Source organism: Sprattus sprattus (assembly GCF_963457725.1).
Source record: "Sprattus sprattus genome assembly, chromosome: 7".
Lineage (NCBI taxonomy): Eukaryota > Metazoa > Chordata > Actinopteri > Clupeiformes > Clupeidae > Sprattus > Sprattus sprattus.
The window spans coordinates 18,072,061-18,097,901 of NC_137926.1; the positions used below are offsets into that span (position 1 = coordinate 18,072,061).

A 25,841-nucleotide genomic window follows, 5' to 3' on the forward strand; every position below is an offset into this window, starting at 1 on the left:
ACAGGAAGCTATGGAGGGGGATGGGAGAGCATGGGCGTCAGGTGGGACATCACTAGATTCAATCTCTACAGGAGTGTCTGACCACACACACAGCCACACACGCACACACACACACGCACACAGGCACACACTCACACAGGCACACACTCACACAGGCACACACACACACAGACACACACACAACACAGGGTCGATGCAACTGAGCCGGTATGGGAGAATCAGAGCTACAGCAGGATGCTACAGCACACAGCCAGGGCCAGACTGAGAGGGACCAGTAGGGGGCATTGTTTAGGGGGGAATCCAGTTCTGATTTGTTTGTGTAAGCAGGGTGTCTGCATATATGTGTGCTTGAGTGTGTGTGTGGACCAGTGTAACCACAAGTACATGTATGCATGCATGCATCTCTTACACAGAGAGGTGTAATATGTTTATTGGTGTATTTAATGCACTTTAGTGACCGAGCGTTGACATAACCATGCTGTGGTCAGGCGGACCCCTCCACCCCCACCAGACGAGTCATGCCGATTAAGAAGATTTTGCTGACAAAAAATAAGATGGCCACTACACATTCTGTGCATCTTGTTTCCATGTTTCCGGCTTATTTTGAAGTGCCCTATGATGCAAATGTGAACACAGGGGCACAAAGCCTGAAAACAAGTAGACAAGACGGAGGAAAGTTTTCATTCATGTTATCTTGTTGAATCGATTAATCATTGTTGGCATGACAGCCTTTTTATCTTTTGACAACAAAACCTACCAAACATGTTTTCAGCAAAGACCTGTGAAACAGACCCATGTGACACCGGTATAACCCTGGAAATATGGGGAAGGGGGGGGGGGCACCACACGGGCATTAATGTGTGACTGAGAGTTAGTGTCAAACCATTTGAAGTTCACCCACTGTGATGTGCGGCTGTAGGAACCAGGGCTGCATGTATTATGCTTGAAAAATGTTTACAAATGGTTTTGATATCTATATGCCCATGTGTGTTTCTCTGTGTGTGAGTGAGACTGTGTTGGTCGTTCTATGCGAGTGAGACAGTGAGTCTGTCTGGTGTGTCTGGTGTGTGTGTGTGTGTGTGTGTGTGTGTGTGTGTGTGTGTGAACTGGAGGGGTTAGAGAGGAACAGTAGTATAGCATGTTATAGACTGGAAAGGGGCAGGGGCAGAGGCTATAGCAGTGTCAGGGGGAAACCAGAAGGAGGGGCAGGGGTGGGGTGGGGTGGGGTTGGGGCAGTTAGCAGTTAGTTGGTTTTGAAGCGACAGGCTTGAAATACATACCGCCCAGATGCAAGTCCAGGATCTCACTGTAATTAGACTCGCCCCAATAGTCTACAACAGGGACATATTAGAGATTTGTTATAATTCAAACACACCACACACACACACACACACACACACACACACACACACACACACACAGCTCACTGGCACAATGAGCAGCCTTTAAAACACACACATGCTTGTGTTTGCAAATACACAAACACCCTCACACACCCAAACCCACAGGTTACACATGGTATATACTCCAGTAGACACTGCACATAGAGATTATGTACTGGAATGAGATAATGGGGACATAGATTTGGTGCATGCATGTGTGTGTGTGTGTAGAGGCAGAGGAACAGGGTGTGTAAGAGGTTGGAATAGGGGGCATCAGAACTTCATGGGAACACTTACACCACACAACCTGTCTTTATGGATATGTAATAATTCAGGCATTAAACATGTTTAACTGTATGTTGTCAACAACTTCTTTGCTGGACAAAGAAAGGTTCTTTGTTCTCTTGAGATCCAGTGAAACCATGTTTTATATATTCTGCGTGTGTGTGTGTTTATGTGTGTGTGGTTTGTGTTTATGTGTGTGTGTGTGTGTGTGTGTGAGTGTGTATCAACAGAGATGGCCGACTGCCCGTGGGGCAGGCACATCCAATGTGTCAACGCACAAATCTATGTTGACAAACACAGATACACTCTCTCGTACATACACGCATACACACACACTCTCTCTCTCTCTATCTCTCAGACTGATGCGCATGCAGCTGAAAGGTTAAGTGAAAGCGGCGCCGACGAAATGGTCAGGGTCCCAGGTAGCAGCTAACTCTGACACCACTCTGGCCCCGACCCGGCTGGGATTCGGGCCAGCTCTGGCCCAGGGGCGCACCGGAGTCAGCTACCCCCTGGGAATGGACATTAGAGCTGTGGCCCCACGGACACACACAAACACACACACACAGGGACATGTGTGCTGTGAGGTCACACCTCAAACATCTACGGCAGGACTGTCAGACAAAAATACCTGATCTTCGCTTATGCTGTTTGGAATAAACGTTAGAGCTCTTATAGACTCCTTAAGGGAATAAAGAGAGAGACAGAGAGAGAGAGAGAGGGGAGAGTTAAGGAAGACATAATTTTATGTGAGTGCAGGTAGCTACCGTGGCCTCCTTTTCATAGCAGAGATGGCAAGGGTACGAGGTAGAGGGTTGGAGAGGGCCAGGTGGACTAGGTGAAACTGACAGCGGTTTGGGCTCTTACTGGTGGTGCCACATAGGGTGTCTCTCCACACTGGCAAAAGGAGCTGCAATGCTCTGATGAAGTGGGATGTCTCTGTGGTTTACATACTGAGCCTCACTGAAAGTGGGCCTGTTCACTAAGGATTACGGTACTAACCTTTAGCTATAAGATTCGATCAACCTCATTCCTAAACTTGGTTAATAAATTAGATAATGTTGATTGAGTTTTCTTCTATGGGTTCCCATATGTGGAGGATGATTTGTATTGTGTGAGTATTGCATCTACATGTGCACCCTTCAGTTTGGGAATTATACCCTATGCTAGGTATACAGATTCTCAAATCGATTCCATGGAGCCAATCCTCTGTGTCATGGGGTAGATAATACGCTCTGCAGGCTACTCTTGATACACTGATAAAAAAAAAAAGATTGTGACAAAAATGTACTTTATATAAACAGGACGTTTATGCAAAGGTTTTCGTTTTAAAAAGCCCTATTTTGTAAAACTACATTTAAACTTTAAATGAAGAACTCCCTGTCTGTGATAGTCCTTTGTCTTGTTGTTCCTTACATGTCACACAGAGCTATAACAGGCATTTTTTCAATCCAGTGCAGAACCTTTAAGGGTAAGTTGAGAAAAGCAATACTGCCAAGATGTGTGACAAGCTTGTGATCATAGCAACTGCTTTCAATACTTGATGTGAGAAGTCAATGTGTGCAGTTGATATAGTTGAAAATAACATATCGACTTCTTATGAAATGCAGACATGTCTTTTTGTGCCATACATGCTGCATTGTATGTAAATGATTTGAGGAAAATCAGACTTGCACATTTTAACTGCATTTTACAAGTCCATGATGAAATGCTGTAGCCCTGTGTTCATGCATAGTTTCTGTTAAGTCTTTTGGCAAGTCCTTCTGAGTGGCATTGAAACGGTCAGAATTAATAAATAGAGAATACAAAATACTTATTTGTTCTTCTCAAGGCCTGAGCTAAGAGACCCAAATGCACAAAGAATGGCTCAACCCAATGACTCAGCTAAGTCAGTTTTTCTTTTCCTATTATAAACTTGTTGCTTAAACAGCAGTAAAAATTCCAGATAGTTACGCAATACTTGATGATACAGGGCCTGTGTGAGAAGGCCTGGACAGAAGTCACTTTTTAAAAAGACTTCAAAAAGGAAAAGAGGGCGATTGTGAAAGAGAAAAGTACCTGCTTCCCCTCGTAAGGCCTTCTCCACAGCAACCCCCCTTTCTTCCAGCTGCCGTTGTTTCTCTTCAACCTGCTCCAGCTGCCGCTGGATGATCTACAGAGAGAGAAAAAACAGACCAGGAAGAGAGGGAGACGGAGAATGTCATTAACTTAGGTGTTCCTTAAAGATAACAGTATGACAGTTATCATAAAAGAAAGGCTGGCAAAATCTGCCAGTATAACAGGCAGTTGATACATGCATTCTCTGAATAGCAATAGGGTAAGTCCAGGTAAAGACTAGGGGGAGATGGCGTGAGACTAGTCATGAAATGTTTATCTACTGGGCACAAAAGTATAAACAACAAAGCAGATAAATATTTCCGTAAGATCATCTTCAGTCAGGTGTTATGTAGCCAACTGGATTATTTATTCAGTGGAAACCTGTAACCTTCTCAGTTGTTTGCACACGGTAACTGCACGCAGTCATATTTCATTAATACAGGGTGTGTTGGGGTTTAGGTTGTAGCTCACCTAAGGTAACCAAATAGTCTATAACATTGGAGAACTTTTTAGAAACCAAACAGATTCTAACATGGGCTCTGTGTACCTGCCTCATGGCTTTCCACTGATCCACACATCTTTCAACTCTCCAGTCAGCCGGCAACCTAAGGTACCGCTTCTAATGTCTTAGAACATTCTAGAATCCTCCTAGCTGCTCACCTGGGCTCTGTGGAGCCTCTTGAGCTCCTCCTGCTTGGCCTGCCTTCGGGCTGCCTTCTGGACACGGCGCGTAAGTTTTTCGTTCAGCTCCTCTTCTGTGTACGTCTTCTGCAAAAGGACGGATAGAGTAAGGCGTCCGTCAAAACACTCCCAGAGAAACGAGAAAGCAGCAAGGAGCGCAGGGAAAGCAAGGAATCCCCATAGGCCACGTTAGCAGAGAAGAGGCACAGAAGAAGCCTGATCCATATATATCCTCGTCAAATCTAGTGAACTGATACACAGACTAATCACCATATAATAACGTATCGACTCAGGGAAAAAGGTGCCATTTACTTGTCACCCTAACGACTATTTCTGAAATGGAGTATGATCTTTCTTGCTGGTCTCTCAAGAGATATCAACTTTAAATGCAAAGACTAAGGGAAGAAGAATGTTTCATTTACAAATACTGTGGGGAACACCACATCAGGTCTGGCTGGAACTTTAAACTAAGCCTATCCATAAGATCCAATCGCCAGCTCAAACTGTTCCTGATGATACAGGTTGGTACAATCCTGCTTTGCTTCTCATCATCATTAAAATTATAGAGGTCAAGGTAATGGCTCAGAAAATAGAGTAACAATAATACACATTCTATGATAGACAGAGGCTGAAGGATGACAGACAGAGTACAGAGAAGGCGAGAAAAGAGAGAAAGAATGAGAGAGATAGAACAAAAGGATGAGATGGTTATCCATTTCAAAGGCTGCTGAACTTCTCAGACTCAGATATGGACCAAGAGCATAGTTTGTGATCACGTGACCAAGAGCAGAACAGTAGCTGCTCAACAATGGAGACCAGCCATGTTGGAAAAGAGTCATGTGACAAACACAAGTTCAAAGTGGAATCAGGTAGGACATCCAGCAGATAGGGGGCGCCGTGGCGAAGACTTGTCATGCGTCTGCAGAAGTGGTTAGTTTAAACAATAAAAGGCAGAGATGTTGGTTGACCAGTCAAACAGAACAGACAGAAGGGCGAGTGGTGGTGATTCAAGGCATGCGCAAAATGAATTGACCAATGGGAGATGCACACACTACCTTGGTGGCGTAAGATCTCTTGAACGCCAATGCATGAGGAACATAAACAGACTTGGGGAGACAAACAAAAACAATACAAAACAAAAACAAACAAAAAACAATGAAGAACAAACACAAAACAAATGGCATGATTAAATGGGTTAATGGGTTAAATCAAATCACAAACCAACACAAGAATTAACAGTCAAATCACACTTTTAACAAACCAGTGTTAAACCCACCCGACCCCCATAGACACAATGATGAGCATGCTAAAATGGCACAAGAAATGACACTAAAATTACTGGTCATCATTCTCTCACACAGAAATAGAAACCCACATTTAAGACAGGTCCGAGTATAGGTCCAGGTCCTATATCTGAATTGCCAGCATTTTAAATATTCCCCAAGATCTGAATCCAGACATTAAGACTGCTACTTCACGACTGACAACTAACACGGCACAGAACGCAACCACATGACAGAAAGAGTCTAACACAAACTCTAACACAAACAGTAGTCTGAGTTTGACCACAAATGCTCCTCTAGCTAGAGAATAACCCACAGGGCCAGATGAGCATGGTGGTAGGGTATCTAAAGGCAGCATCTCCAGATGTCTAGATCACTCATCCAAACTCTGCTGATATTTTAGTCACTTTGTGTGCAATTGTGCATTGCAACGTCAACAAGTCAGCATTTTTCAGTTTGGTAGCTAAATGTTTTATTACAGAGACCTAATGGCTAGAGGAAATAGTGCTAAATGAGTTACTGCAGCCATGTAGTCTGCAACATATTTTGTTACAAGTTGCTGTTTTCTGGCAGTTAAAAAAGTCAACAATGATGTACTCCAAGCCAGCAGCCAGCAGCCCTGCTACTGAGACGTACGTATGTCTTCACATAAATGTACTGGTGTTTGGCTAACTGCGCCAATAGAACAAAAACCTTCTTAAAACATAATTATGCCGCAGTCTAATATAACACTGTTAAATATTATATATAAGACATCTGTAGCATTCTCATTCAGTAATTCTTTACGAATCATATGTGAACAGAACTGCATATGAACTGCTTAGATACCCCAGCACCATGTCAGTGTTGTGAAGAATCTTGCCCTTGTAGCCTAACTTCCACTAGATCACACTGGCACAGGCTGGCAGGATGTGAAGCTTTTGGATGCCAAATGCATGATTTTAACTCAAATGCTGGAGTTGAGTCTCAAGTGGTTAGCGACTGTGCTCTATGTTGAGCCCTTTTTTGTAAAACTCTTGCTTCCAATTATATTTTTGCTTTAAAAAAAAAAAAGCAATATGGCGCGTGACAAAGTATGGGAAACATAATGGAAGTAACGTAGTAACGTAATGGAATAATTATTTTTTTATAAAAAAGTTACACTGAATGATCTGAATATCTATCAGAAAGTTTGAACTCTTTAAGTGTCTTTGCTGCTTGAGTCACATTTCCGCTGCATTTGGTGCTTCTGTTAAAAATCCAAGAGCTGTCGCCCTGACGACCCGGCCAACAGAAAAAATACCTCGTCCTCATTTCCTCTCTCCTTAACTCTTGGCCTCTCTCTCTCTTTTGCTCTCTTTCTTTCCTTCATTCTTTCCTTCTCCCTCAACCTCTCTTTCTCCTTCTCTCTCTCCTCCTTCTCCTTCATAGCATCTCTTTTGAGGTCAGACACAAGGTCAAATATGTCCATGTGGTGCTAAAAAGTGCAAAGTATTAGAAATCAATTTTAAATGCATGGGCCACATGAAATCATAAATAGTGAATATGTAATAAATTAATGACCGAGTACAAAACTCAGCAGGGCATATAATCAATCATTGACAGGAGTCATGGAGCGTACATCTGTTTATAACACCTGCATCCTATCAATAATTGACAAGTCATGAAACTTACATCTGCTTTGGACTTCTGGGAGGAACGTTCCAGAATATCATCACAGGAGAGATCGGAGTCTTCCGAGAAGCTCAGATTTCTCCGCAACTTCAAGTCTGCTGCAGAAGTGAGATCCATATAATAATTCATAATTAACAAGAAAGGAACCCAACAATTGAGAGTTTGCCTTCAAATACTTTCTAATCTAAGAAGAGGCAGAGAATACAAAGAGACAGGTCTTTAGACAGACCCAGGCTTACAGAAATGTGTGTGACCTGGACATGCAAGAGGAATTGAGTTTATATAGGCAAGCTCACCTGATGACCGATCCAGAGGGGGGCCCCTCTTCTTCCCAGAGTCAGTAGTGGTGCTGCTGGAGGAGGGGGTACTGGGGCAGGACTTATCATCTTTCTTCTTCTTGTCTTTCTTGTAGCCCGAGAACACGGCCTTCCAAAGGGACTTGTGTTTGGGTGGCGCGTCCTCTGACCCAGAGAGCCTGCCCTCGTTCTTGGCCTTCTTCTCCTTCTTGTTCTTGCGTGGGGAGAAGAGCGAGGAGCGCTTCTTGCTCTTGCTGCTCGCCGAGCTCCCGGAGGACACCACAGAGCTTTCCTGACTGAGGCTGGGTGGAGTGGTGAAGAACCGCTCCGGGAGTGTCTCCGCTTGCTTTTTGGACTCCAGCGACTTGACGGCAGTCATCTTGGGCGAGTTGGACCTCTTCTTGTGCTTGCCAGTCGTCTCGGAAACGGTCCAAACCACCTTGGCGACGGCTCCCTTCACGCCGTCGGACTCCTTCATCTTGGTCAGCTGTTTGGTCACAGCGTCCTTCACCGCCTCGGGCTCCTTCATCTTGCTGAGCTGCTTGGCCATGGCGTCCTTCAGCACCTGGCTCTTCACAGACCTCTCCCGAGCCCTCATACGCCCCTCTGCAATCTCCTTTGCCTCTGGGGAGATGTGGGGAGTGGACTTGGACACCTGCCTGCCACCCACCAGGGTGCTGGGGATGTTGGGCTTCCCGTTCTCCATGGCTAACGCCAGGTGGAGGGGCGGCCTGCTGTTGTCCTGGGATGGCTTCTTGCTGGTGGGCGGGGTGAAGAAGCGATCGCTGGCGCCGCTCGTCTCGGGGGTGCGGTCGTCATACGTGTCCTCCACGTCATCAGCGAAGGGGATCTCCTCCACGCTCTCTGCAAAGGACTTGCGCGCGTTCTCCCGCCGGGGCTTCACGTCGCGCCGCATGACCACGCACGAGTTCACTGGGACGGTCCTCGGGGCTGGGACGGGCGCAGCGTTGGGGACAGACTTCGACCTGTCTCTGGGAGTGGAGCAGGACACAGGCGGAGGGGGGCTGGTCTTGGCAGCTGGCTGACTCTGGGGTTCCTCTGGGTCTATGGTCTCCATCTCCGCGGGAATGTTGTCCCACGCCACCTGGTGCCTCTTGTGCTTGAGCGTGGCGGGCTCTTCATTGGGGGGTGGCGGCGGCGGGCTGGAGGGTGGAGTGAGCAGTGTGGAGTCAGAGGCACTGCAGCTGCCGCTGATGCTGTCGCTAGTGGCCGTGCCGCTACCGTTCAGGCCCAGCCCGGAGCTGCTGCTGGGCTCGCGTCGCTCCGACGGCGACTTCTTGGGCTCTGCTGGGGAGATCAACTGACCCTCCAGCGTGATGTTGATCCGCCGGATCACGGAACGGCCGCCACCACCACCGCCAGGAAAGATGGGACGAAGGTCCTCCAGCACTGGGGGGACTTCAGGGGTTCGAGGCTTGGGGGGTGGTGGAGAGGCAGCAGGTGAAGGAGAGAAGGGTGCGGTGTCAGAGACGGTGACAGGGGACGTTGCCTTGTTAACGGACACACTGCTGTTTTGCTCCACAGAGCGGCTGCGATCCAGAGGGGTCAGGCCGAGGCTTTTCCGGATCTCTGCACTCTTCTGCCAGAACTCCTCAATGATGTCCTTCTTGGCCGGCGTGCCCTCCATGGAGTCCTCTGCAAGGCCTGCAGGGGGAGTAAGAGGAGCGTACGAGGCCACTTGCGGAGCTGGTTTGGAGGCTGGGGTGGAGGTGGCACCAGGGAAGGGCTGGGTGCGAACTGGAGAGGAAGAGGAAAGGGGCGAGGAAGGCTCCTGGCAGGGGAGAGATTGGGCACAGATGGGAGAGAGGGGATTGGATGACGGAGTGCAAGCAAAGGACTGGGATTGGGTGGTAGGAGGTTTGGGGGAGGGAGTTTCAGGGAGAGGGAGGGGCTGGGAGCAAATGGGCGATGTGGGAGAAGTGACCGAGGATGGAACCGCAGGAGGTGAGGCAGCAGCGGGTGAGGTGACCGCGGGAGAGACCGCCTCGAGAGAGAGTGCCAACACGACCGGACTCTTCGGCTGAGGGGACTGCGTTGGCATTTGGAAGGGGTCCGGGAAGAAGCGGGCACCAGGAGACATCACAAACACAGGCACTGGTGGAGACTTACTGAGGACCTGGAAACAAAAACATAGAAAAATAGAGAGAAAAAAGCAAGTTGAAAAGAGATCTCTTTAAAACAGTGCTGAAATGTTTTAAATCCATGGCCACATTTCCATACCTCCTCTAGGACTGGTTCTGATGATTTTGGTATTGGTGAGAGCACAACATCCACAACCAGCTGCTTTGGACTCTCAGATGTTTGACCTTTGGATACAAAACATGATTTGCATTTCTAACAACAAGGAACAATGGGAGAAAAATCAAACCAACTGGAAGCTATATGCTACTGTCAGACGATTTATGCTTAATGTTACTGTAAGGTAGTTTGCTAATAGAGAGTAATAAGAGGAGTGACTCATCACATGTATAATGTCTATACTAACTGTGTTATATACATATTGTAAAACAATTGGGTTCTATCGCATTATTTAGCTGTTTCTGATTTGACGAGAGACGTTCCATGCTACAGATTATCCGTCAACATACCAACGGGGACTTTTCACAGCTAATAATAAATCACTCCGCGATGAAATATTCTATAGCGCATTGATGATAACCGACGTTGACAATGGAACAATTTTTTGTTGCGGAGAAACAATGGCGAAATAAACCATTTTTAATCAATACATTTTTTTAAACAATTGAAATGTTAATTTGTTGACTGTAGAATAGTTTTATAAAAGCAATATAGCACTCGTGGGAGTGGGTTAGGTAAGGGATAATCCCACGGTGGCTACGGCCGAACACCACCCGTGGGATTATCCGTGGGATTATCCCTTACCTACCACACTCCAACTCGTGCTATATTGCTTAAATAGTATATATTATAGTTTATAAAACAATTGGGTTCTATCGCGTTATTTAGCTGTTTCTAATTGGACGAGAGACGTTCCATGAGTTGGATTATCCGTCAACATACCAACAGTTTGGGACTTTTCACAGCTAATAATAAATCACTCCGCGATGAAATATTCGCGTTGATGATAACCGTTAATTCAAAATTCTTAAAATTCCAAACCAAGACGTTGACAATGGAACTATTTTTTGTTGCGGAGAAACAATGGCGAAATAAACCATTTTTAATCAATAACTTCGTGTTGAAATGTTAATTTGTTGACGGTAAAATTGTTTTATAAAAGCAATATAGCACTCGTGGGAGTGGGGTAGGTAAGGGATAATCCCACGGGTGTTGTTGACTACGCCACTCGGCCTGTGGCCTCGGTGGCTACGGCCGAACACGACCCGTGGGATTTTCCCTTACCTACCTAAATATTATGGAATGGCTTGGGACAGGGTCAAGTTAAGCATAAATTAACATACTTCACTCACAATCACCTACACACACACAGTACACTGATCAGAGGTTTATGTATGTTCACATGTATGTAACAGCAGAAATGTAAAGAGCAGTTACAAGTTCACACTCTCTCACTCACACACACACACACACACACACACACACACACACACACACACACACACACACTTTCACTCTCACTCTCACACACAGCTAGCCCTACCTAGGCTGGAGACTCTTCCCAGGCTCTCTGAGTGGTCGGGCTCTTTTGGCAGCTCCTCTTGGTCAGGCATCTGATGCAGACGAGCCTCCGCTTCTGCGTCCGAGGGGATATCATCTGCACAGACACACACATTCACCCTCACTTGTTATTCACACATTGTTCACTGTGGCTTTAGACCATACAGAGAATATGTATATTTCCCACGGCTTTGGGTTAACAGCATATTAACATGAACAGAACATGTATGTCAGAAAAACACGCACTCTACATACAAAACATGACATGGCACTAGAACAGGTGAACACTGCTTATTACACAGCAAAGCACACGTGATAAACACATACAAAAACACTTAACATAAATCTCAAGAAACACAGACACAAGAGCACACACACCCTATACATGAATATATACTTATATATAATATGCATATTAACTCTTTCACAGGGGAGTAGAGAGAGTAAGATAATAAAATAATGCATTCATCAATGACCTACTTGATGATCCCAGATATTCTTAAATCGTTCCTTCTACAGCATTCTAATCACCCCGGTGTGACGGTACCCGCTGAAGGTTTCAAACTCACCTTCATCCTGCTCCGTCCCTGGCTCAACGTTGAGGCTCCCCGCCTCAGCCTTCAGGTCATCCTCATCCTCCCCACAAGTCTCTGGGGTCACAGGGAACAAGGAAGTGAGAAACAGGAAGCAGTTAACAGAAAGACCCTGACTCTGACTATTGTTAAATCTCTCAGTAACTAATTTAGGAAAATGTTCTCATTTTAAGGGAACAATAAGGAAGATGTTTTACATATATATCTAGATGGCTGTGTGCTGCAAGCTGCACGTATTTATGTCAAAAGATACATTGCACTCTGATATAAAGGATATAAATGACGGCTTAATGCATTTATGCAGAACACAATATAAGCAGTGAACAATCTGTTAGTGGGATAATGTTGCATTTGTTAACACACAAACACAAAACCATGAACACAACAGGGTTAACAGAAACAAACGAGCAGACAAGTGCCATTAGTGGTTAAGTCTCTGGGGTCACATGCAGGTCTCCATTAGTGGTTCAATGGATTGGGCTTGAGAGGAGCAGCACCTGTTAATGAACTCTCTACGTCAAACAGAACAGTCATCACAGCCACCCAGCCTCCCTTTCTCCACATGTTTCACATCAAGGAGAGGAAATTGGAAAGGGGGGGGGGGGGGGGGGGGGGCGCCAAAGCATTGCCTGCCCCCCCCCCCCCCCCGCCCCCCATACAGTATGTGTTTATCCCAGTACAGTAGGGCACACAGCACAGTTGGGACAAGAACTTGTAGGAGAGAGCTCATGCAGGGCTGAGGACCATAAGGCCAGCCTGTTATCTCAGAGCGAGCTGGTTTGGGGAAACTGCCCTTATTGAGGCAGCGCAGCGGTCACCTGTCGGTCACCTGTCCTGCTCTGCTGCCATCTTAGCTTCACAAAGGGCCATGCGACTAACATGAACTTCAAGCGAGGGTCCCAATACGCTGAAATCGTTCTAGTTAACTACCGAATCACATGACTTGATTACAGTATTGATTATGTATGTTACACTGCAGAGGCCATTTGGCCAATCCCTGAATAAAAGTAAAGACCTTACCAATTAGCTTAAAGATTTTTTTAAGCTAATATTAAAGATTTAAAGACTTAAAGATTGAGTTAAGTTTATGTTTTAATGATAGGTTCACTTTAGCAGTGATGTATGTTAATACCTTCACTTCCCTAGATGTACTGTATATTCCTGTTAACATCTAAAAACTCGTTTTCTTCCATGCAGTTTGCAGGTGAGTTCTGGAAGTCTGTGTTCTGGCTGAAGCACCTCCTCATCTCAATCTAACTAAATGAATATAGCTTCCGATGCCCGTGGGTTTCTGGAGCACGCATAGAACGCTCAGGTGGGTCTCAGTGCTCTGTTAACAAGGAAGACGCACAGCAGCTTGTGAGGAACCATCATGCAATGTCAGCCCAGCTGAGTGTGTGTGCATGCATGAGTGTGTGTGTTTGTGTTGTGTGTGTGTGTGTGTGTGTGTGTGTGTGTGTGTGTGTGTGTGTGTGTGTGTGTGTGTGTGTGTGTGTGTGTGTGTGTCCGTGAGTGTATGTTCAGGAACAGGGGTCACAGCAGCACAGAGGCTGAAAGACAGGGAGATGAAGATCGGGGGACACAGATATGTCCCGTGCCTGGGGTAAACAACATGCGTGCTGAAGGTAGATGTGTGTGTGTGTGTGTGAGTGTGGCCAGAAGAGAAGAGCTGATGCAGCATGCTTGTGAGCTAGTCTTTGTGTGAGTATGAATACATCAGAGATTGTGTGTGTGTGTGTGTGTGTGTGTGTGTGTGTGTGTTTGTGAGAGTATGTAGCTATCACACTGTTCTACCTCCTGACTGAGAGTCCAACCAGGCTCTCACTGCCTCATGACGCGCAGACGAACGGGAGGGGGCTATATTCGCACACGCGCCCGTACACACACACACACACACACACACACACACACACACACACACACACACACAAACACAGTACACACAGCCACATGCACATACACAGACATTCAGGCAGACACAAAACACAAAAGGGGGAGAGAATGATGGTGAAAAAATAAAACAGGCACACAAAGAAAAAAACACATGGATTAACTCAAATTAAATTAAATTAGAAGAGAAATGACAACAACAAGACAAAGGAACTAGCAGAACCAAGAAACACATCAGCATAGCAGTCCTGTGTTACTCTGGTGACCGTCTCCAGGGTTACAAACTCTACCCCGGTCCAGCACCAGTACATTAAAGACTGACATCAACGGACATGACAAACCAGAGGACAAATAAGAAGACGGCAACAATTCAATTAAAAAATGCAACTCAGAAAGGTCAAAGGGCAAGGACACACTTAACATCACACACACAAAAAGGGATAAAGTGCTGAAAATGATTAGAAAGATGAGGTCATATAAGCAAATCCTACAAAACAAATCACACACAGACACACTTCATCCACAGACCCATCAAATGAAACACACTCTTCCTCTAGCACAGCACACACACATCGTGGGGGGGGGATGCTGCACGGTCACCATCCTCGCCCTCAAACACTCCATCCTGGTGAGGCACACCTGAGGGTGTGTTACCTGTGGGTTGGGAAGGCGGGAGGGATGAAGAGAGGGCCTCCTGCTCCCCCTCTAAGGGGGTGGGTGTCCGGCACAGCTCCTGGGATATGGCTAGAGGGTCCCTCGGCTGAAGGGCTTGCTCGATGCGCAGGTTCCTGGCTGTGGGGTGATGGGTGGAGGTGGGGGGCAATGGTTGTTTGTACATGGTTGGGAGGACGTGATTTGGTGGGGTTTTTTATGTGAGGATTTGGTGGCATTTGGATAGGTGAGGTTTTTCAATGAGAGTGTTTTTAAAGGGGTGGCCATATGTATGTGGCATGAAGGACACACACACACACACACACACACACACACACACACACACACACACACACACCAGAACAGTACAGACAGAACACACAGAAAGATACAGAGAGAGAGTGAGAAGGCATAAGAATGACATTAGGAGAATACTCTCAGCATCAGAAGTGAGATATATGATTGAAATATGTGGGCCCGGCATGCATGGACTCCCTGTAAGAAGTGCACAAACAGCAAGTGGGTGTTCAGAATGGAAAGACACCTAGGCTTGAGTCAGATGAAAATACTCCCTAATTTAAAAGCTGTGCCACTAGCCGTTAGACAAATCTACTCCAAACAGATCGTCCAATTATTAGTATTGAAATAAAAAATGGGGAAAAAAAACATTAAACATTCATAGAAAAGTAATAAACCAAAACGAGTTCATCACAATCAGAAAGACATCTGGGTTCCACGGGTTCCACATGCACTCTAAATGCCAACAGAATACAAATCATGAAGTCAACCATTTACCATTCCAAATAAAAGCACCCCATATGGAGGGAAATCGATATGCTGTCCACCCACGCGTGAAGTCAAATGGTGAAAAAGATCAATCACACGGTTAGGTGAACAGACCAAAGAAGCCCAACACAGCCAGGTGAACCCAGGGTGCAGATAACCAACACCAGCCTGGGGGTTAGGGTGATGGTATTCTCTGGTGTTATACTTTGGTTAGAGGGGGTATGGGTAGAAGGGAATGGGAGGGGGGGGGGGGGGGGGGGGGTCAAACTGCTTGCTGTCCACAGGCAAAGCTACCTTTGAAGTTACCAGTATCCTCTTCATCATCCAATGACTCCAGCCACAGGCCTGACTGCAGCTCTCTCTCCCAGGGGCAATACTCCCCCTCTGACATACCCACCCACCCATCCACACACACACAGGGGGTAGCACACACACACACACACACACACACACACACACACACACACATAAACATACACACAGAGACATACAGAGAGGAAGGTGGGTGGTAAACCAAACAGAGGGACAGACGGGGGAGAGTAAAGAAGAGTGAGGGAAGATGGAAGGGTAATGATGTCACATGAAAAGACACTGAAGCTCCAGCAGAGACAGTAAGAGATATAAGGAGTGATGTCATACGTCTAGACGGCCCCTCATTAACCGCCTGCTTTTTCAGTGTTCTCCAGCACCTGGGACTACGCTTACAGAATCAACTATGGCCTTCTCCCAATGAGAAATGACTGTGCATAAGTGTCTAATTATCATTGTACACGCTGTTATTAAATTAGTGCGCTAATGATACAGCTTAATGCCGCTGTCCAGAGGAGGCGGCTTAAGAGCTTAGCCTTAAGAGTTAATAGAGTGTAAAGGGAACGAGCGCATAAACTCTGTTCTCGGAGGGGGGCTTTAAGTGGAGAGAGAAGCTCAGGAAAGGAGAGAACAGGGGATCAGGATCGCATCAAGTGGAGCAGGGGTGGAGGAGACAGGACCAGGGGAGGATGAGAGACAGGTGAAGACACAGAGTGGGGTGTCCATTTATGGGTCAATGTATCCGCCGCTGTACACCTAAGCACAGGAACATGTGAGGGTATAGCCAGAGGCTTTCTCCGTCCTGTGGAGGTTAGAGTTATGTTGCCAATGCTGAAAGAGACGACCACCGCAGGACGTCCAAACGAGCTGCGGCAATGACAAAACAACCACAGTAACATTACCATCTCTGACAGCAGGAAGTTTAAGTTGTTTTACCGTCGCTCGACTCATCCTCTTCCTCCTCCTCCTCATCATCTTCCTCCTCTCCTTCTTCCACGTCTTCCTCCATCTCTCCATCCTCCTGGGCATGGGCCCGGGGCCCTAGGCCATTCTGCGTGCCCTCTGCCGGCGTCTCACCATCGCTGTCTCCCTTCAACCTGGCGTGGAGCTCCACGGCCTCCTTCCAGGGCACCCCGCCCAGGTCAGACGGCCCCGGCTGGTGCTCTTCGTCTTCCTCGTCTTCCTCCTCCATGTCAGACTCGGAGCTGCTGCAAAGCCCAAATAGAAAATGGACATCAGTATTGATATGATACTACCTTCACCACTATCTATATTATAATACAAAAACAATTTTTATACTAGCCAAATTTTACAATCAAACGCATTGGAGTTGTTTCACTCGGTTTAACACGTTAAGATACACCAGTATCAGCCTCTCTGTCATACAGTTTAAAGGTACAGTCCGCGGTTTTAATCCAATAACCTTTTTGTCAGATTAAGTGAATTAGGTCCACAAGGTCGCCTAACTATCCATTAAAAAAATATTAAAAACAGTGCTCCTACACAGTCCTGGCTATGTAAATGGAAAGCAAACATAGTAGCTTGGTCCAAGACACTAACAGTTTCAGCCCATCAACAAGTCGCTTCAGGAGCACCGAAGGGAGGGGTGTCAATTGATTGGCTTTTGAGCTCAAATATCAACAACCTTTCACCAAAATCGCAGACTCCCTTTAAGTAGGAATTAGTCTCATTGATCTGTGGGCATCTGACCTGGACGCCTCCTCCCTGTCTGTGGCCTTGTCCAGCACGCTGCTCAGGTTGTGTTCGGCCAGCGTCTCCTCGGGCACTTCCTCCAGGTCCTCTTCGCGCTGGACCGAATGTCGGTAGTTCTCCAGTTCGATCCGCTCCGGGGTACCCCGTAAGCGCTTGGCCAGGCTGGGCTCCCCGACACCGTTCACTTCCGGCACTGTGGGCAGGGGACGACATGGAGGGGTAGGAGGAGGAGGGGGAGAGAGACAGAGAGAGAGGGGACAGAGAGAGGGGGACAAAGATGGAGACAAAGGCAGAGCAAGAGAGACAGAGACAGACAGAGGACATAGACGAACACTCAGCCAAGGAGCACCAAATGTGGATGTGACAGTTGAAAAACAAAAAAAAATGCAATTTTGAATAAACGTTGTGAGCAAGTCATCCACAATACTCATGATATCATTGGAAACCATAGCATAATTGCTTCCTAGGTCCTGCCTATGCACATACGTAGGTTCAGTCCCTGTAAATGCACATCAGCCTGGATTCATGAAAGCAGTTTCCCTGCCAGCTCAAAAAAAGGAACAAGTCTGATACTAACAAACAGAACTTCAGCTTTGAGACCACCCAACAACCGTATTAAATTGCAAGGTGAAACCTAATGAAACCAAAAATCTAATGAAGGGACACAGAGAACCACACAGATTGTGATGTCTCTCTTTTTTATTTAGGCATATGAGTATCCTACACTTATTCACAAAGAAAGTGAATATTGGCCTTACATTCATGTTGACATGTTACGTACAAAACAGCAGGACGGACCTTGCCTTTTTCCCACCCTAAGAAGCAACTCTGATCAGATACTAAATCTGGACATATTTTTAAAACATGTCATTAATTTCATTAATTCACGTAAATTTGGTTTGGATTAAATAGGCTGTGATGTGAGCTTGAACATGACAAAAAAAAAAATCAAACTTAAAAATGCCCCACACCCAGGTGATGCAGAAATGAGAATTTACCTAATGAGTGTTTTTTCTAATTCAGAAAAATCTCATATTAGACCAATGGGGTAGAGTGTTGTTAAACCCCTATTGACAGCCATTATTTCAGATTAACATGTTTGTTAACTTGCACTCTTTGAAATACCATAATTGAACTACTTAAGATAGGTGTGCCTGTACCTTACATTATCTATTCTCATCTGAAGTCATCTAACAATCATCTGGCATTGCACTTCTTTCTGTAAGGCTTCTGGGAAGCTACGGGGAGGGGGGGTGGGGGGTGGAATACGGCATGTGTACAGCATAATTGCACATGGCATAATTTACCCATAATTTAATGCCCATGGGATCACCTAGGTTGAGGATAAATGTAGCGGGTAGAGACTGATAACTGGAAAGGATATCCTTAATCTGAAGGTAACTAGACACCTACGCACAAGCCTCAGCAATGTACCGGTCATGAACTTTAATGAACTTGTGATTGACAGTCTCTGTGTCACTCTTGTTAGGAGTATATCTGTCATGAAGTGGGGCAAGGAGACTGGTGTGGGTAAGGGACACCAATATGAGCACACCCAAACTGATCTGAACAACATACTGTCTAGTTTTGACATGCTACACTTCACTGCATGACATAGCATACCATCACTACTTGCATTTCCTAGCATATCTTAGCATTCTATTACCTAAAGAGGTAGGGTAGGGTAAACATATCTAACAGATTACAGTTTCTGTAATTCAATGACCATCTCTTATATTAGTTTACTTTCAATTTAGTTAAATATATGTGATCTTAGTTTTAACATTTTTAAGTTGAGCAGAACACACAGCTTTTTGTCTCTACACTACAATATGGTAATGAAGGCAAACCAGACAAAGTCAGAGGACCCTTTAAGCCTCCTAAATTTCATCCATATCATCTAATAACATGATAACACTGAAGTAAGTGTTGAACAGCCTAATAAGCACTACTGCATGTGTGCATACCTGAACCCACTATATCCTATGTCACTGAAACATCCTACTCATTAATCTTAATCCTATTCGTAATCAGCTTATTTGGGGACAAGTCCTGCAGCTACTTTGCTATTCATATCTTAAATAACTAGAGCATGAGAAATGACAGCACAGAAAGCGTCAGACTACAGAGCGCATCTGGTCCGGATCGATCACACATCTCTGCCAGATGAGGGCCAGATCTGGGCCAGATCCACTCTGTAGCCGGCTACTATCTGGGAAAGGTCTTTAGTGTTAGTAAGCAGAGAAAAGAGCAGCCACCCCAAATTAAAAATAAAAATAAATACAAAAACTTCAGGCTACTGATTGGATGGTGCAACTAACTTAGAACCAATCACAAGCACCAATTCAAGCACTATGGTGATCAAGGTGCTCTGACAGGAGGGGGAAAGGTAAAGCTTACAAAGGAATCTGCCAATCGCAGGCACTCTTACAGGGTAATCTACCAATCACAGGCAGTCTAACAGGCACAAGGCTACAAAGGTGCACTCAGTTAAAAAAAAACCCCACAAAACTTGAAAGAGAAAAGGTTTACAGGCAAGAGCTGGAGGAGTAAAAGGCTAAATCTCAAAGAAGAGAGAGAGGGTCAAAGAAGGCAAACAGGGAACTACACAATGCAAACCACAAACTAGAAACCACCAAACCACCAAACCACAGTCAGGCAATAAACTGAGCCACTAGCACATAGAGTACTCAATGAGGTTCGCTTCACACTACAGAAATAACATTCTTGGATGTGTTAACAGTTTGGGATCTACCATGAAAAATATTTCAGAATTAAATACTGAAACTGTCAAAAAAGCATAAGTAGGCTGTGATAGATCATTTAAGGAACTGAATCTATATACAAAAAGGGCTCCTGTTTGTGTTTGTTGCCTGGCTGCCATAAGGAAGGGAAATCACTACAAATAAGATGCACCAATGGACAAACAACCACTCATCACATACAACATACAGTTGCCATTCATGTCCAGGGTTTGGAGAGGGGATTAGTCAAGGAAGGGCAGAAAAGGGGGGGGGGTCTGAGGTCATCCATGCTGGAGGAGCTCGAAGAGCAGGTTTAGGGTGGAATAGGTGAGCAGGAAGACGCAGTAAGGGAACAGGAAGGAGAGGTCTAGAGGCAGCGTCGGCGCCACCTGGTGGTAGGCAGCGGTGGCGGCGTGCCGCAGCGTGCGCAGGGAGTCCCCCACCCCGCGGCACAGCCCCAGCGCTGCCCCGAGAGACGAGAGAGGGCTACCTGAGGGCCGGCGCTCCGCAGGGGCCAACGCAGAAGGAGGGCGGCCACACGAGTCAACGACGACCTGGGCTGGGGCATGGGCCTCCTGCACGAGGGGTGGACAGGCAGAGCTGAGACTTTGTACATATACACACACACACACACACACACACACACACACACACACACACACACACACACACACACACACACACACACACACACACACACACACACACACACACACACACACACACACACACACACACACACACACACACACACACAAACGTGCCCACACAAACATGTGCCCACACACACTCACACATGTGCACACACACACAGTCTATCTCTGCATTTTTCTCTCTCTTTTTTTTCTCTGTTTGTGTGTATATCTCTACCTTGGAATTTGAATCTGAATCATCAGCACACAAACACATACAAGTTTACATGCAAGGGAGAATCAGGATAACTCTACTTGCAGATCTACAATTTACATTGTAGATTTAATGTGCATTGGAATTTGACAAACAATAACAAATGTACCAATTAATCTTCCATGTATTAGCCATCCTAAACATGTAGACAGATTTTCAAATGATTGAAGAGTTGTTATTTAATAACATTTAATAACATCATTAATAATAGCATACATATTACTAATAGTTACATCATTACAAGTGTGTGTATATGTGCGTTAGTAAGTAAGTAAGTAAGTAAACCAATGACAATGACGATGTGTGTTTTTTTTCCTGCGGTAAGAACTCTATGTGAGTGCAGTGCAGTGGCACTTACCTTGGTGGAGACTGGAGAAGGAGCTGGTCTCTTCTTCTGGCCCTGGCCTGATGCACGGTAGATGAAATGCGCTTTGCAGTAAAACTTCCCTGTAGGAACACATACACATACACACACACACACACACACACACAATCACACAGTGCATACGCAGACCCACCCGACAGATCGGCACACAATGTAACACATCCAAAGCCTTGCAAGCCAATGACTCCAATGGGATAAGAATGTCCACTGTGTCACACATCTGTTATATAAGTGCAGAATTCCTACCCACCCTCCCAATCTCGCTCTCTCTCGCTCTCTGCGTCTCTCCCACCTCAACAATTCTCTCCCCCAAGTCTCTCTCTCATTTCATCAAATTCCCCTCTTCCACTTTTCTCTCAATCCTTCTCTCTCTCTCTCTTTCTCTGGCCTGTTTGTGGTGTGTTAGGGGTCTGTTCTTGTGGTGGGACCATAAAATCGACAGCGCTGCACTACAATATGCTTCTGTCTCATCACACAAAGACATAGTCATGACGGCAGCCCAGAGCACAACGGACTCAACATGGACCACAACACATGACAATACACTCAAGTCCAACACACCATCATATACGAAGCAAAACACATTCAAATTATGCACTTCAAACATATCATCTAATTATAGCTATCCCCCCCTATAGCTTATGCTTCTACTGACACATTAGCAGTTTCACGGGAACTGGCCCTGAGGTATGAAGTATTCGGTCTGACATTCAGTAATACAACCATTATGACATTTATCATCATAACTACAGTGTTTATTTGGCTCTGCATATCAGAGGTGTGATTTCAATTTACACTGGGGTCAGGAATTGATACTGCTGAGGTAGCATATGGATATGAACAAAACCAATATGGACAGTAGCTAAGAATTGTGGGGTTTGTAGTCTCATACCTTTCTCCACGTCGAATGCGTATGAGGAGAGGCGAAGGGTGGTGTTACAGTAGTCGCAGGCGAAGCAGCTGCGGTGGAAGAACTTCCCCTCTGCGCTCAAGCGCTCCATCACATACACGCGCCTCTGGCAGAAGTAACACACATCGCTGCCCCCAATGTTCTGAGGGAACTCCTTCCTCAAGGAACCCTGGGAGGAAAGAGGATTGTCCGATTTGATGAGACAAAGAGCAAAACTAACACAAGATGGATGTCCTGGCCAGGGACACTGTGGAGTTCCTTTAAACCCCATCATAGTTAGGTGAGGCCAGTTTTGATGCCCAGGTCAGACTAACTATTCAAGGTTCAGGAAACACCAAGCTGTTTTCCTGATATCACTCTTTCAGTGACAGACCTCAGACATCCTTGAATTAGAAAAGCTCACACATCAGACAAAAAATCTTCCCACTGTTATTATACTGCTAGGTCAGAATGGCAGTCACCCAACATTGTTTTATTGATTAACCAACACGACATGTGTCAAAGGACAACCATGTTAAGCGCAAAGAAATATACAGGAGTTCTATTTGGATACAGTAGTTAGAGAATGACATTACATTATTAAAGTTAGAGGGGGGGGGGGGGGGGGGTAGACACACACCTTAGAGCCTTCTGGACTCAGCCACTTCTACATGCGCTACACTACAGACTGGCCTTGGGCAAACACATGCTCTACATCACAACAGCACTGATCCTTACCAAATCCCTCCTTTCAACAGGGAAGCGTAGGTCATCCTGAGCCTGAAGCTGATTGGCTATTGAGCTCACATCCCCTGAGTACATCTTTACATAGCGCTATCGGTGATGCGGAGGGGAGAGGTGAGAGAACGAGTGAGAGGAAATAGCGATGAAAGAACAGAGTGAAGAGAAACAATAATTCTACAAAAACAAAACAAAAATCACCACAGATGAGCTATCACCATGACAACTGTGGCAAAAATAATGTTAATGGCTGGCCACAGTAAATGCTGCTGGGTAAGAATATTCTAAGCAGTGGCACTCTATGTACTCTAGGTAGTGATGGTGAAATAGTAGTGAGTGTAATGCGATGGTGAAACAGTGTGTGTGTGTTTGACTGGGGGCCGATAAGCCAGATTGTATCAGTACCAAGTAGTGGTATGTTGTGTGTGGTTTGTCTGACCAAGCCTTGATGGTGAAACAGCAGTGACAGTGGTCTGTCGGGGGCACCAAGAGTGAAACGGCCGTGGTCCTAATGAGACGGGGATCTGCATGTCTGGTCAATCAGGTGTGACCCAGTGGATTAGCAGAGCGTGCATGTGGACAAACACAACCTCCATTCACACAACACAACACAACACAACACAACACCCCAGTCAGGAGCGTGTCCAGGAGCACCATCAGAACCAGCCAGTCACATGCTGACAGGCCAAAACCCCAGAGGGGGTATACACACACGCAAATGTGCAAATGTGCACGCGCACACACACACACACACACACACACACACACAAACACACACACAGATACACACACGCGCACACACACACACACACACACACACACACAAACACAAACACATACACAGATACACACACGCGCACACACACACACACACACACACACACACAAACACACACACACACACACACACACACACACACACACACACACACACACACACACACACACACAGATACTCACAACCAGCACAACCACCATATCCATCACAATTACTATAACAGTGTTCCTAATGCTTCCCTGAGGGGCCATCATGTAAGATATATCTGTCCCCACTGTTAGTGCACACAGATATCCCATTGTGAATGCTGGCTGCACATCAACTGCATCGTGATTTACTCTCTGGGAGTAGTAAATAACGTGTTTGATGTTGGATGGCACTGGCCTTAGTGGCCTGGTGAGTATGCAGACCACAGGAATGTAGGTCACAGCGACAGTGTGGTCACATGAACAGCATCAGACGCATCAGTTAAGACAGAACGAAAGAAAATAAATAGACACACACACACACACACACACACACATACGACTGAGATGCAGAGTTATAAGGGATTCAGAAGGGTATTGTCAGGAGTAAGAGCACAACTACAGGCCTGATACTTTACAGTGAGTGTGTGTGTGTGTATGTGTGTATGTGTGTGTTAGTCTGTCCATGAGAAGAACAAAGTAATCAAATACACATGCTCTTACAAACACACACACACACACACTCATACACACACACACACACAGTTCCATGCCAGACCTCAGGTGCTGCTGCTACCTGGCGGCGAGAGGAGGGAGAGGGGAGTGGCCGTGACCGGTACCAGTGCTCAGTAAACAACCGAGACACCTTCCTCAGCTTCACACACACACACACACACACACACACACACACACACACACACACACACACACACACACACACACACACACACACACACACACACACACACACACACACACACACACACACACACACACGAAATAGTGGAAGAAAAGGGGAATGAAGAGAGAGGGCATCAAATAAAAACAACAAACTTAAATCACAAGAAAGACTTAACTTTGGTCAATAACCATAACAATAGTGGGCAAAGGCAAAGAACAGCCACCAGACACTCAAAGAATACAGCCCAAACTGGACAACCTGCTCAGAGCGAAATCTGATTACATAATACCACACCAAATATCCAGAGAATATTCTGGAATCCCTATTAATATGGAATTTAACATTGGAAATGCCCTAAGTTGCCATGACTTCCCATTTAAACATGCTGGGAGAGCAGCCAACGGTGGCTTGATGGGGACAGAGGGGTCACCTTTGGCTCAGGAGGCGTGTCTTTGAAGCGAGCAGCCAATTGCTGGGCTCTCTCCTGGATGCTTGGGATATGGAGGGGGAGCTGGTCGTCAGAGCGCAGCACCTCGCTCACCTGCAGGGAAGTGCATCATGGGAAATTTCACACTCCAAAAGTGTGTCATGCTTGCTAGTGTCACCCACAAAACTCAGAGCTCCATGTTAGAATTCCACTCAACACTGGTATGAGTACGGGGGGGGGGGGGGGACACAAGTCCGCCACCAAACTTCTCAGCCAACCTCGTGCTCACTCACTCTCTTCAGGAAAAGCGTTATTAGCAACACGACACACACTGGTCCGTTAAGAGTAAGACTAACAGTCTCTCTGCTCTGTCTAACAGTCCCACAATCATGCATCCCCTGTGCACACAATTTTAGGTCAGTGGCCAATCAGGTGCTGTTATTACTGCAGTGGTCACCACTGTCAGGTACAAGAGGGTGGAACATGCCTTCCCCAGTTGGAAGGGGGTACCTGAGGTGGGGTTTGGGGGCTGAGGGGAGCATCCTCCTCCCCGCTGGTGGGGGTCCGCCGTAGCCACTGCTCCATAAAGAAGCGTGAGGGCTTTTTCGCCGTCTTCACCAGAGACACACACACATAGAGAGGCAATGAATCTCAAGAGAGGCAGGGAAAAAAGCAATGCCTCGAAACATGCAGAGGGTGTGCATGCTTTCAAATCATTCCGCTAGACTGTTGATACAGTCATGAACAGTGTATTCAGAACTATACTATCTGCAGAACTTTCTCAGGAACTGTAAGAACCAAATTAAAGACTATTTAGATGCACAG

The 25,841-nt window shown here is 46.0% G+C and overlaps 1 protein-coding gene across 1 annotated transcript in view; it reads right to left on the reverse strand.

Annotated features, from left to right (window-relative positions):
- The window catches only part of mical3a (microtubule associated monooxygenase, calponin and LIM domain containing 3a), a gene marked incomplete at its 5' end in the record, with an annotated part of 53,105 nt that overhangs the window by 8,425 nt on the left and 18,839 nt on the right, over positions 1-25,841 (reverse strand). The window contains 21 exon segments of the mRNA XM_080842386.1: positions 1,281-1,331; positions 3,726-3,819; positions 4,425-4,532; positions 5,501-5,551; positions 7,382-7,479; positions 7,678-9,814; positions 9,919-10,004; positions 11,321-11,434; positions 11,907-11,987; positions 13,725-13,787; positions 14,475-14,612; positions 15,552-15,641; positions 16,503-16,774; positions 17,277-17,472; positions 20,514-20,598; positions 21,288-21,376; positions 22,207-22,393; positions 22,942-23,037; positions 24,467-24,562; positions 25,020-25,130; positions 25,527-25,628. Coding sequence (XP_080698512.1) covers positions 1,281-1,331; positions 3,726-3,819; positions 4,425-4,532; positions 5,501-5,551; positions 7,382-7,479; positions 7,678-9,814; positions 9,919-10,004; positions 11,321-11,434; positions 11,907-11,987; positions 13,725-13,787; positions 14,475-14,612; positions 15,552-15,641; positions 16,503-16,774; positions 17,277-17,472; positions 20,514-20,598; positions 21,288-21,376; positions 22,207-22,393; positions 22,942-23,037; positions 24,467-24,562; positions 25,020-25,130; positions 25,527-25,628 — 4,345 coding nt within the window.